This window comes from Artemia franciscana, chromosome 4 (genome assembly GCF_032884065.1).
Source record: "Artemia franciscana chromosome 4, ASM3288406v1, whole genome shotgun sequence".
In the NCBI taxonomy this organism is placed as follows: domain Eukaryota; kingdom Metazoa; phylum Arthropoda; class Branchiopoda; order Anostraca; family Artemiidae; genus Artemia; species Artemia franciscana.
In genome coordinates this window covers 43,343,124-43,357,406 of record NC_088866.1, presented here as the reverse complement: position 1 = coordinate 43,357,406, position 14,283 = coordinate 43,343,124, and the positions used below count along the sequence as shown (strand labels likewise).

The 14,283-nt window shown below is 33.6% G+C and overlaps 1 protein-coding gene across 1 annotated transcript in view; it reads right to left on the bottom strand.

Annotated features, from left to right (window-relative positions):
- Positions 1-185: 185 nt before the first annotated feature.
- LOC136026462 (SHC-transforming protein 3-like) overlaps positions 186-14,283 on the bottom strand; it is a 149,291-nt gene continuing 135,193 nt past the window's right edge. Inside the window, exons 9-11 of the mRNA XM_065703060.1 lie at positions 11,749-11,910; positions 5,199-5,370; positions 186-2,302 (exon numbers count right to left, since the gene is read on the bottom strand). Of these exons, the coding sequence (XP_065559132.1) occupies positions 2,105-2,302; positions 5,199-5,370; positions 11,749-11,910 (532 nt within the window). The 3' untranslated portion in view covers positions 186-2,104. The remainder of the gene's footprint in view (positions 2,303-5,198; positions 5,371-11,748; positions 11,911-14,283) is intronic.

The window sequence follows — 14,283 nt, the reverse complement described above, 5'->3', positions numbered from 1 at the left end:
CTTAAATTTGAGATATTAGTGGTAACATTTTTGGGATAAAATTGTAAAAAGGAAAAAGCAAGCCAATTATTTCCTAAGAAAAATTAATGGTAAATTATCAAAATAACGATACGGGGGAGAGGGCGGCTACCCCCCCCCAAATGTCTAAGTACCTGCAGTCATATACCTTATAAAAGCATAGGTGGTTAAGTCGTAATATTTTATTTGTCTAAAGCAATAATCAAAAAATCGCAAACAAACTTTGAAACAAAATACATCATAATACAAGACTAGTTGCATTTGCAAAACATTATTTATGTACATATATATATATATTTACAGTCATAAATATTTACCATCCCTTTACCGTTTATTTTTGACTAGTAGCATTTTTTAACGATAGTACATGGTTGAATGTTATATGCGGATTTATGTCAGTTTTTTCTCATACTTAAATTCTTAAATAGTCAGGCACATTACCTGCTCGCAAAATTTTGTTCTAAAGAGCACTCAAGTATTTTCTAATATTTACCATTCTGTAACAGCAAAAAATAAGAATAGAAATCATAACTCGTAAAAAAAAACCTGCAAAAACCTTTCGTTATTGGGTACTTGTATTTCCGTAAGATTGAATGCTAAAACATATCAACTTGGCCACATTAAAAGGGCGCATCTCACTCATTTTTTCAAACGTGAGTTGAGAAATTGAGAGAGCAAATAAGTTATATTTATCCACTAGTCATATTTGTAGAAGAGTATGAAAAATGTGGTAGGGGGACAAGCGATGTTGAGGGGATAAAAATATATTTTTTATATATGCAGTTTTTTCAATAATATTAATTTAAATCGGCCTTTATTGTGGTTCGACTGTATTATATCTTTTTTTGATATGAAGTACAAGTTTTTGGAAACAAGTTTGAGAACCATTTTGAAGATTTTGTCTTTTTTTGCTATCTTAACTCAACGACTATCAAACAAAATGTTTTGTTCGACAGATCGAAACCGTGTTGACGACACTAGTTTTTACAGATCCTCCAAGATCCTTTGCATATGACAGATCATTACTTAGTCCTCCGAGAAAAAAACAGTTTCGCGTCGTTACTTCCCCATACGCTTCTATATAGTATTAAAAACAGCTTCTCTGGTTTTATGGAAACAAAAATAGGTTGCACAATAATGCAACCTGGGTAAATCAAATAATGCACAAGATATGAGGTAAATACCCGCTAGCCAAACCAAACCTTAATTCAAAAGTTCTACTTTTCATAAAAAGCTCAAAAAGGCTTATTTTCACCTTGAAACTGTGCTCTTCACTTGTGCCCTTTTATTTTGAAGATGACAATATCGAATATGTAAAAATTCCCTCTAAATTGATTATTAGAAGAAAAATCTGAATACCAAAGTAATGTGGTGAAGAAATAATTACTCAAATCAGCACATCATTAATTTTAGATCACTTAGATCAGATCAATTTTACGAGAAATAAAGTTGTTGTAAAAATAAAAATTTAATATATCCTGTAGCTAGAAATTCGATTGAATATGGGAGAACAGAAAAAGTAAGTATTAGATGACGCACAGAACACTAGTCCCCAAATTGATTACAAAAACCCTATCACAATCGTCATGCCCTTTATAACTTTATTTTTGGGTAGTAAATTACATTTTTACCCTACCTTCAACTTGAATAAACAGTACATTAGAATGCTTCACTAGAAAACAGCAGTTCGTACAGTTCTTTTAATGAAATCCCACGTGATGTCTATCGCAACACAAGCTAATGGATAACTATAAAAGTAAAAACGGCTATTAACATGAAATAAATTTTTAGGAAGGTGATGCTCAGGAGGCGAAGGTTTGGAGAGAATTCTCCTGACACAAGATTCGGAATCCTAATTTGACTACGATACGAAATCAACTCACGATTATTTTTTACTAATACGGTTAAGAAGTACTTGCCCCTCCTCAACTCAATAATTGATCCTCTTAATGATCTGGTTTAAAAACAGTTGAAATAGTTATGTAACACTAATCCGATACAATTCATTACATATTAGAATTCAGGATAGCGTAAAACTTTCTAAAAGAAATCTTAACGGTTAATAAAACAAATCTAGTTCTGAAAACTAAACATTTAGGTCCGCCATTTTTTGTCGAAACTCCAATAAGGCGTCATAGTCAGGCTCTGAATTCACATCAAGAAAGTCTTCTTGCGAATCTGTATCAAATGTTCTGCATACAAGCAGGGGACAGGGTAGCAATTCTTGCATAACAGAATGATGAATTATTAGTGTTGCCAAAGAGGGAAATTCCTTCGTGAAACCCTGAAAAAAAATGTTTTTAACTGAGTGACAATATATAAGCCTTAGCTTGAGGTAGTGTAGAATATCAATTATCAGAATCAAAAGCTTGGCCGCTAAGAGGCCAGAATGAGCAACTAGTAAACAAACAGCGAGAAAGAAAAATATTCTGATTTGAAAAGAGACTTGTTGCTAGTTAATATTTAACGCACTAGCCATCTGGTTTTAAAAAGATGTCCATCCTTTTGAAAACGTCCATAGTTTGAAATAAGTACAAGCGTGAATAATATTTACTACTTTATAAATGAGCCGGTAATTAGAAAAGCATTAATTATTCGCAAGAAATAAGCTGAGAAAGCCCTTTTGTAAGATTGATAAGCCGTTTGAGGCCGATACGACGTACTTTCATTAACATTACGTATAATGTTAACAACGACGTAAAGCAGGTAGAAATTCCTCGTGGCCTCACGCCAAAATCAAACCTCACATCACAATCTCAAATTCACACGAGCTGTCATAACCAGTCCCGCAGTAACTATCGTTCACTGTTTCATAGTACCAATAGTAATGCTATTGAAAAGTTATTAAGTCTTATATAAAAAGTAACAAAAACATATAACAATATGCATTATGAATATATTATATCGATACACATCATGAGTATTATATACTGAATATGATTTCGCGCGGGGCGCCATCATTTTTTTGCTGAATTTTATTTTTTATTCGAATATCTTGCTAAATCTAGAAATAACAAGCAAAAATTCAGGTAAACATAGGATTTTGTGCAATTTCAGCGAGAAAAAGAAAATTTTATCGGTTTTTTTTAATGTACAAAAATAAACACAAATTTTTTGGCAGAAATTTTGGTCTGAAATTGAGAGGAAATACTAACCTCATGATGAAACTCCAGAACCAGAAACATTAGTTTCTTGTATCATGATCATTTATTCTAACATTCGGTTGAATTCGATTACAAAACGTTTTAGAAACAATAGGGTAGTAACATCTCGACATAATATTTTTCAGAATGCATCAATAAAATATTTGAATATGTATAATAACATCAACCTTAATCTGAAATGACTTTTAATTGGTGTACCCCATCTGTAATGATAAAATTTACCCATATGCAAACTTTAAATGAGAAAAGAATCTGTTTTATTTTATTTCCTTGTTATTGACATCGTTTACATTTTTATCTGTTTCCATTTTTTAGGTTTGGCTACTAGCTCTCAATCAATCAAAAACCAATTGGTAGAGAAGGAAAATTTGACCAATTCTCTAGCATTTAACTTATTTAGCCTATGTAGTAGCAACTACAAAGAAGATTTAATTTAATCCTCTATGACGCGAAAAAGACACATTTAAATGCAATCGGTTTCCGGGCAATCAGTAAGACCTCTAAAATGTATAAGGTCGATTGAGATAAAACTATTAAGGATTTACCTTTTAAGGTTAACTATTAAGGAAGTTAATAAGGATTAAGTGCAGTTTCGTAATCTCACGGCGAAATCAAGTACGGAGTTTCCGATTTGCGGACCCGCACAACTGTTCGATTGGCAAAAAAAAACGCACCAGCCATCTGGTTTTAAAAAGATGTCCATCCTTTTGAAAACGTCCATAGTTTGAAATAAGTACAAGCATGAATAATATTTACTACTTTATAAATGAGCCGGTAATTAGAAAAGCATTAATTATTGTTGGTAATAACCCATTGAAGATGATGAAATATACAACCCCTTTTCCATGAAGGAATAAACCGATTGACTTCTCTAAGTCTAAAAGACGAATTTCAAGAACCTCTATCTGTTGGTAATAACCCATTGAAGATGATGAAATATACAACCCCTACTGAGTAACTGAGGTATTTTTGGAATTCCCCTAGAACTTGTTTTTGGGGAAAGTGATGATTTTGTTCGAAAAAACATCAAATACTTGACAAAATTAAACAGAGTACGGTCAAATATGGAAAAGTCAGAATATATTAGTAGGTGAAGTAACCCTCCCCCATACATACGGAGGTCTGCCTTATTCATAAAGCTCTGAAATGCAATCTTTTCATCGTTAAATACAATCCCACACCTTTCTATGTGAAACTAAACAATTCACTTTAAGTCGTAATGCCTTTAGTTGAGAAAAATTATTTGGCAAAAGAAGCTCATTTTTCATAATGAAAGAGAGACAAAGACTAATCTATACTAATTTCTACACAAACCAAAAGAGAAACCTGTAATGTGATGAGGTAATCGTCCATTTTTTGGGATAGGATGAGCTTCCACAAGAACAATAGTAAATACCATTCTAAATAAAGCTACCAAGTTAAATAAGCTGTTTTTAAGAAGAAGAAAAAAAAGAAAAACAAATTGGCAGCAGAGGGATACGATTTTTAAGAAGAACTATTAAACAGCTCAAATATTTCAGCACCTGTGTCAAATATAGAATGTCAGTGTATATATATATATATATATATATATATATATATATATATATATATATATATATATATATATATATATATATATATATATATATATATATATATATATATATATATATTTGTGTACACGATAAATTATGTTAAATATCAATGCAGACAAATATACGAATAAGGGAACAATGGGAATTTACTTTTACGAATGTATATCTTACAAATCACCACATGTCTGTTTGCAGGTGAAATAAATTTGAGCTAAAGGCCTGGCTAATGCTGGAATTAATTTGTTCAAACGCTAACGTATCTAAATTTGTATGTTTGTTAATGGAAAACTATTCAGACACAACTAAAAAAGATTGGATTAATGGAATTAACAATTATCTGCAATTAATATGGTCGTATGATATTTAGCCTAGATAAACGAGTTTAAGATGCTATTAAATTACTACAAGTAAATCCAAAAACTGTACATAAGAAACAAACCTTGATCTTATATCCTCTCTGAGTTTTAAGGACAAGATAATGCGCAACACCAGACTTGTGGAACTCCTTCGGAACTCGCAGTGTCAAGGCGAAACATCCTGGTTTTGTCGTAGACTTTCTAACTAAGAAAGAGCCGACAGGTTCCTGAGCTAACACTTCTAGTGCTATTTCTCTGAAGGAGAAAAACAAAGTTAATAAGAGGATTTTTTAACCAAGAAATTATAGATATTGTTGGTGATAAGGCCCACTCAAGACACATGTATTCCCAAAAATATTTAAAAGGCAAAATTTCATCTTTCAAAAAGTTTTTCAAAAAAATTCTGAATAGAGAAAAAAATGCAAATCTCTCCACAGTCAGGTAGGCAGGATTTGACGATGATTTCAGGGGGGCTTAGCTGAAGGACCCCTAAGTACATCCTTGATGTACCATTAAGAAAAGCCTAAACCAACTACAGAACTTTTATTCAGGTTAATGTTTTTTGTTTTGTTTTTTTTTTGTCTTTTCCAGTACTGTATTAAAATCTAAGCAAAAAAGTTCAAGAAGTTTTTCCTTCCCTTGTAAAAAATGAATACAATGCAAAGCTTTTATAAGAAAAAATGACAAAAAAAAACTAATTCTTGCTACATCTTTATTAGCAGAGCTTAGCCGAATTTTCTTTTCTTCTTTAAAATTTCTGAAAATTCTTCAAAGTCTCCATACTTTTCCTTCCATGTTTCCTGCATAGTGTGCCTTTTTTTTTAACAGCAGCCTAATATATCGCATGACTTTTGTAAGAGTAAGCGGTTTTGAAGATAAATAAAAACGGACTTCGAAATGATTCTTCACCTGAACAAAGTCAAGATTTCAGATCACTTTTACGCTATCATTATATAAAACTGGGTCAACTTTTTAGGAACTCAACAACTGCAAGAATTGTTTAACTATGATAAATCTAGCTTATAAATGAAAACCGGGGTCATCAAAAAATTTGGATCCCTCCAGAGTCTATGGCCTGACCTTCATTTCAAAAAGGGTCTCGTTGTCTAACAAAAGTGGTGCCGTAGCACCACTTGCAGCTCGACAAAGATGGGTCTATTAAAGACCCATAAAAAATTTCAGACCTCAATCGTTGTGTCGGGGCTACCATTGTTAGTGCATTTTTTTTAACATGTTTCATCTACCCGCTTGCTCACCGATTTGTGACATAAAACGGAATTATTTAAGAAAACGTAAAAATAAAATGGTATTAAAGTATTATTTATTATTGTATTTTTAATTTGCGTACTGATAATTTGTATTGAAATCTGCATAAAATCATCTATCAAAACTTCAATTTGAATTAAAAAAAAAGTACATACCGAGATTCGAGTATATAATCATAAATAAAAAGTGTGGCTATGATTTGTCAAGTAAAACATGGAAATCAAGCTCAGACAGAAAACTATCTCTAATAAAACAAAAAAGAAAGTAAAAAACACTTAATTTCGATTTAGTTTCATGGTATGAAGATAGTATCTAAACCTAAAAATAAATTTAGTACTTCTACAACAAACAAGAACACAAGTACACGCGCTGAAAAAGAGACCAAATTAAGTAGCGTTTGATTTAAATTCCGATAAAACAGGAATTTGTGGTAGTTTGCTAAAAACAATGTACACATTTTGGATAACTGATAGTATTTCATACTATAAAATCGATCCTGGGCATTTTCTTGAACTAAAAAACCTCCTTAACGTCTTTCAAAAAAGGCCGAATACACGTGGATGGACCTAATTAAGACGACTATCTGGTTGCCAAAGGTCTCAATACCAGTATAGATAAAACTGGGACAATCACCAACACATAACTACACGTGTTTACGATAGTTCCTTCGGTACTTTACTGGAATTGAATAAAAAACAAGTTTTTTTTACCTGAAATTAAGGAACGATATTAAAACTTAAAACGAACAGAAATTATACCGTATATGAAAGGGGCTGTCCCCTCCTCAACACCCCGCTCTTTACGCTAAGTTTTTCTTTTTTTTAAAGTAGAGTTTTGAGAAAGAGTCAAACTTTAACGTAAAGAGCAGGGTATTGAGGAAGGGACAGCCCCTTTCATATACGGAATAATTTCCGTTCGTTTTAAGTTTCAATGTCGCTCCTTACTTTCAGTTGAAAAAACAGTTTTTTTATTTCTCTAATTTCTAAACGTTTTTGAATTAATACATGTTTTGATTTTGGTTCACCGCACATGAATAATTAAAACGAAATTTGCATTTTTTTTTTTTTTTTTTTTTTTTTTTTTTTTTTTTTTTTTTTTTTTTTTTGCTAACTGGCTTTCTAATAGTTTTGATCGGACGATTTTGATAAAAAAAGGGGGAGGGGGAGGAGGCCAAGTTGCCTGCCAATTTTTGGTTACTTAAAAATGCAACTAGATTTTTTCTTTTCTTGCGAACGTTTTTATTAGTAATAGATATACGTAACTTACGAATTAACTTACGGAACGAACGTCTATATTTGTATTTTTTGTAACGTATTTGAGGGGGATCACCCCATCGTCAATACCTCACTCTTTACATTAAAGCTTGAATTTTGTCCCAATTCTTTAAGGATGACCCCTGAATCACATAGGCCGTAGAATAAATAGTTGAAATTGCTAAAACTACTTTAGCGTAAAGAGCGAGGTATTGAGGAGGGTACGAACCCCCTTGTATAAGTAATAATTTTTGTTCGTTTTAAGTTTTAATGCTGGTCCTTACCTCCAGTTGAATTTTTTTTTTTTTTTTTTCTTATTGTTTTTTTTTTAAGTGATGCTAGAAAATCCTGCGCCCCCTTCACGGAAACTCTCTTCTCTCATGATAAGTTCTCCGTGGAAAGTTCCTCCCACGTAACAGCTCCCCCGATCCAACCCTCCCCCAACGCGAAAAATCCCTCTGAAAACGTCTGTAAACTTCCCAATAACAATTATTACATGTAAACAATGGTCAAAGCTTGTAACTTGTAGCCCCTCCCCCGAACACTATGGGGGATTAAGTCTTCCCTAAAGACAAAGCTATTTTGACTATACTGAACAAAATGGGTATCTCAAAATTTTGATCCGGTGACTTTGGGGAAAAATAGGCGTGGGAGGGGGCCTAGTGCCATTCAATTTTTGGCTCACTTAAAAAAGGCACTAGAACTTTTAATTTCCGTTAGAATGGGCCCCCTTGCAACATTATATGACCACTGCATCGATACAATCACCCCTCCGAAAAAAAAGAAAAAAAAAATAAATAAACACGCATCCGTGATCTGTCTTCTCGCAAAAAATACAAAATTCCACATTTATGCAGATAGGAGCTTGAAACTTCTACAATAGGGTTTTCTGATACGCTGAATCTGATGGTGTGATTTTCATTAATTCTATCACTTTTAGGGATTTTTTCTCCTTTTTTCTTAAAATCAGGCAAATTTTCTCAGGCTCGTAACTTTTGATGGGTAAGACTAGCATCACTCGGTCGACACAATCACTACTGGCAAGAAAAAAATAAATAAATAAACACACATTCGTATCTTTCTTCTGGCAAAAAAAAAAAACAACACAAAATCCCACATTTTTGAACATAGGAGCTTGAAATAGGGTTCTCTGATACCTTGAATCTGATGGTGTGATATTTATTAAGATTCTACGACTTTTAGGGGGTGTTTCCTTCTACTTTCTAAAATAAGGCAAATTTCCTCAGGCTTGTAACTTTTGATGGGTAAGACTAAACTTGATGAAACTTTTATGTTCAAAATCAGCATAGAAATAAAAAATTTTTGATATTGTATCAAAATTTCGTTTTTAAGAGTTTCGGTTACTATTGGGCCGGGTCGCTCCTTACTACAGTTCGTGGTAATGAACTGTTTGATGGTAACGAACAGTTTGATTAAGACTGCCAAAATTAACGGCTCCATCTTGAAATTCTAAAGAAATGCTATAATTTCTCAATTAAGAAAATTGTAATTAAAGTATTGACGTCCTATTCGTTTGCTTAGCATGCTTTTTCAAAACTAAACCCAAATTTGTTTAAGTCTTGTTTTACAGTATATTTTCATTGAGTTGCTACCCCCAGCAAAACAATTCTACAGGCTGTAAAGCTCCGTTTGGAAATTCTGACTTTAACAAAAAGATTGAGTCAACGTGTGTGTGCCAACAACTTCTTCTTTCACGTTGAATAACAGGAGGGTGCTCAAAAGTTTGCTTCTAAAGTGACTGAATAAAAAAAAATTCAAACGAATTCAAAGAGCGATCAAAAGTTAAAACGAACAGGCATCATCTTATAAAAGGAGGACGAAAACCCCTTAATCCCCATTCTTGCCGCTATATTTTGAATCGCGCATTTCTGAAAACATATTAAAGGGCAACAAATATAGCTAGTTAGTAGCTAGAAATGTTTTACTGAACGACAGTCATTCAGAATATTTGAACTGAAAATTTTAATTTTTATAGCTAATACGAATAAATAAGGCTGTCCATTGGCAAAGCAGTGTTGGAGCATTTCTTTTTAAAGTATTGAGAGAAAAATCTATCTTAAGCGGGAAGAAGGGTTGAAGGGCGGCATTCCTGCTTTAATAGGACTATGGGATAAATTTCTCTAAATATGTCAAACACATATTATATTTTTGGATGAATTTCCAATTATTCGTTTGGAGGAATAATAATTACTCATCCAAATGATGGGAGGACAGAAAGACAAGGGTCCAGAGTCAAGCTAATTTGGGAGTGGGGTGGTGGGACTTCTCCACGAGGGAGAAAGGCTCAAAGTTTTGTGTGTAAGTGATTATTTTAGACTAATGACACTATGTTTATGTTTTTGATAAATTCGCCCATAACTAACAATATAAAAAAAATAGAGGCGTCATTGCCTGGTTGATTTTACCTCAAAATGCCAATAAGGAAACAATGCACGCGGTAATATTATTTGCTTGAAGGTGGTCAGTTAATCCTTTCATCTTTCCCCTATTTGGTTCCACCCCTGAAATTTGGGGGGGGGGCTAAGTACTCTCTCTCCATCCCACCAATATCTATCTGAAAAGTGTTTGCTGGGAAGTTTGAAAATCAGGATGTAAAAATATACTTTTTTAAAATCTTTATATACACCCCCCAGGCACGTACGCAGGAATTTTTTTTCGGGGGGGGGGGCCAAAACCTTCGAAACAGCAGATAAAAAGTAGTACTTTTTTTATTTAGTAACTAAATAAATTCAAAAAGCACGTATATCGGAAAATACAGATTAACTTTAATCTGTAGTATTGTAGCGGATGGGGGGAAGAAGGCTGAAGCCTTAAAAGTACGTTTTAGGCTCAGGTTATGTTCATAGCGATTTAGACCCAGTGATTAACCTACTATATCCCACTGGCAGGGAGATTTTAGGGTTAACAGTGCAATATGGGTGTTGTGGTGGGTAGTTCTTCTATTGCGAAAACGTCATTTTAATGAATAATGATAGTTTCCAAAATTGATCCATTAAAAGCTGTACTTTATCCTGAAAAGGGGAGATAAACGCCCTAATATCAAGGATAATTCTATTTTGCTGTGGAAAGCAAACTCTCTTTACGATAAAAAATACAGTACAATCCCTAATTACTTCAAAGAGGGTAAAAAGTTAGACAGAAAATAGGTTAATAATTGAGCAGTGTCTTGACCGGATAATTGCATGCTGTAAAATCCCAAAAAAAGGCTTCATACATGCATCTAGATTCTTAATAAATATCCTACTTTTGCCAGAAATCCCAAGAAACCATGGGGAAATTAAACATTTCACAATTTTTTTTTTTTGGGGGGGGGGGGCAAAGGTCCCCCCTGCGTATTTTTTTTAGTGTTTCGATTTCTATTGATAAGGGTCACTCTTTGTATACCACTCGTTACAGAAAAACTGATAAAAAGCATTTCAATGCTTTCTACCATACATGAAAACCAGAGTTTTCTGTTCAAATCTACCATTTCCGCACTAAGGAAGAATCATCACCCCCTTCGCACCCATATTTCATGAAAACCCGGGTCTAAATGTACTTTTTTGGGCTTCAGGCCTCTACCCCAGAAAAAACAATCATCAACCTCCCCTTAAAAATTCGATGCGGAGCAATATAATATTAGTGGCGTCAATTTACGGAAATTTAGCCGGAGGGACAAACTATACCTTCAAAATCTGGGGGCGGGGGATAATTCGTCACTTTTTAGGTTTTTCATTGGAAAAAAGGGTACTTCTTAAAATCGGACACAGGAGGGGGGATCTGTCCTCTCTCTTCCCTCTCTTCTACTCTAAAGTTTACTAACCCATAAATTTATAGTCTCAATAAAACCTTTACCATTAAGATTGATCAAAATAACAGCTACCATTCCTGAATTATCTGGACATGGAGATTCTTCCTCATTGGACGGATTTTTTATGTGGTTTTAAATTTTGGTTATTATGGCCTGGACTTTGTTCTTTACTGGGTAAGAGAAAGGGTTAAATTCCACCTGATTGGCTCGTCTGTGTGAAATTGTAAGTTAATAAATAAAATGTATAGCTTTTAGTCACTAGCTTTTTTTACGAGCACACTCTCTACTGCTATGTGACATTACCTTGGAATTCCAGCTTGATACCAAGGAGCACATCTCAAAAAAGCTTCTTCCGTATCTTCTATAGATAGGCTATCAGTCCTTTCTGGAAGGGGAGGAGCTAAAGACTGCTTTTCTTCGTCTGACCAAAACAAACTTGAATCTTTCTCTTGACTACGCATAGAGCTAAAATATAAATATTCACATTGAGAATGAAAGATCTATTAAGAGTTCAATTTCTTCCATAATGTACAAGACTAATTTCTGATTTTTTTTTTTCTTTGTTTTTTTACAAATTCAAATATTTCAGTAAAAAAGAAAAAAAAGTATTCAATGTTATTGCACCTCACCGAGCCAAATCCTACAGGTGTCAATGTAACTTATTTGGCTCTGTACGGCCCTATTGGTTGTAAAACTAGTGCTAAAGGCACTTTTTAAGTCACCCGTATAATGCTATACTGTTTATGGCTCTAGCAGTTTTGATTCCTGCAGGGGCCATCATCCAGTGCCAAGAACTAGTTCTCTTCGGTTTCTTACTTTTTTTCTAGATCTTGAAATATCAAATTTGCTTTACTTTTGAAACTAAGAAGACAACCCTGTCTAAAGTAAAAATATAAGATAATCTAGTCATATTTGTTTTAACATACGCACTTTGTAATCCAGAAAAATAAGCTTAAACAATGCAGTTTCCTCCTTAGAATGGATCAGCAATGGCAATGAAGGGAATGACAGAAGAAGGAAATGACGAAAACAAAAGCGACGAAAAAAGAACTGAAGACCAGTACTGTATTTTCATTCAACTTCCTTCGTTATTATATACCTTAGAAAAATAAGTTCGAAATCAGGTGCCACATTTGTCCACAGGGAGAGTAATCTGGGAATCTAGAAACGTCCAACACATCTAACAAAGAGGCCAAGTGTACGAAATCTGGATATTTGACCCCACATCTTTTTGAACAGAAAACCGCAATAGTAAACCTTAGCTGTGTCAGGCGATTACCCATGGGGGCAATGGGTGAGCGTACTTCAAGCCCGTGACCCCTTCCAACAAAATACTAATATGTTTACTATAACCCCCCATAGCCCCCCCCCTTTATATATATATATATATATATATATATATATATATATATATATATATATATATATATATATATATATATATATATATATATATATATATATATATATATATATATATATATATATATATATATATATATATATATATATATATATATATATATATATATATATATATATATATAATTTGCCATTTTTTCATTTGAAACTCCTCCAGATTGAGAAACCTGAATTCATTCATGCGCGCCTGGTTGTATGCCCTATAGCTATACCACAGGCAATAAATACGGGGTTGTATCCAGGATTTTTGTTTTGGGGAGGTACAAAAATATCATCCTGTGGACATGTATTACATGTTTTTACAAGCGTTACATGTATTTTTGTTACTTTTGTTCGAGTCAGAAAAAATTTCAGGGGGGAAGGGAGAGGTTCAAGCCAGGTACCCCCTGGATACGCCCGTGAATATACGTAAGGTTAATCTTCTGCAACGTTAATGCAGTTTGAGACACAAGAATCAAAATATTTGTTTCTTGGTAACGCAACTTCCGAAGCATTAACAAAAGCAGGGACATCGTTTGAGGGGGGCAAGGGGGCAGTTGTGGAAAAAATAGTATATATCCCATACCCTTTGACTATTCGGATATGGACCCATCTTGCCCCCCCCCCAATAAAAATGATGGAGATTCGCCCCTGAATAAAAGTGATCTTCAAGTTGTAGACTTGTTCGGTCTAATTTAGTTCTTCCACAATGGTTAAGATATTGTTCAAGAATTTCTTAAATTCAATTCAAGTTTATCCTTAAGTGCAATCGGTTTCCAGTTCGAGGTGCAAAGATTAAAATGCATACTGTAACAGTTTAAAAGCTTCAGCCAAAATTCGAGTAACTAGTGACAGGGTTCATTTTAAAATTTCCGATTTTGATTTTTAATGAAGAAAAACGTATCATCATAATGGAAATAACATGTTACTTAAGAAGGACACACCTTCTCAGATCAGGTACGTGACGCAACAAAAACCAAAGCGAACATGGTATACAACCATTGGAATTAATGATTATATGCCATTTTATCCAAGAATGGTAACCAGCGTTTTTATTTATGCATTAGTTGAAGTTTTGACTTACTGTCAAAAATGTTTATTTGGTTGCCGGAATCCCTTCTTCGATTTAGAGGTGGGAGATACTTTACTCAAAATTTATTAATGATCGACATTAAGTTGGTGGCAGTTCTCAGATCTTTTGATACAAATATTGGTATTATTATTATTTATCTAAATGCACTGGCATTTTAAATTAGGTTAGGGTATGTTGAGGAATGTTGGAATTTATTTCAATAAGTTTCATTTGGATCGGGGGGGGGGGAATTAAAAAAAAATCATGAGAAATAGGCGAGCCAGGATTAACAATAGAAATATTTTTACACTTGAAATGTAGTAGTGTGGGGGCCAGAATCCATATATGCCTTGTTATGTTGGTCG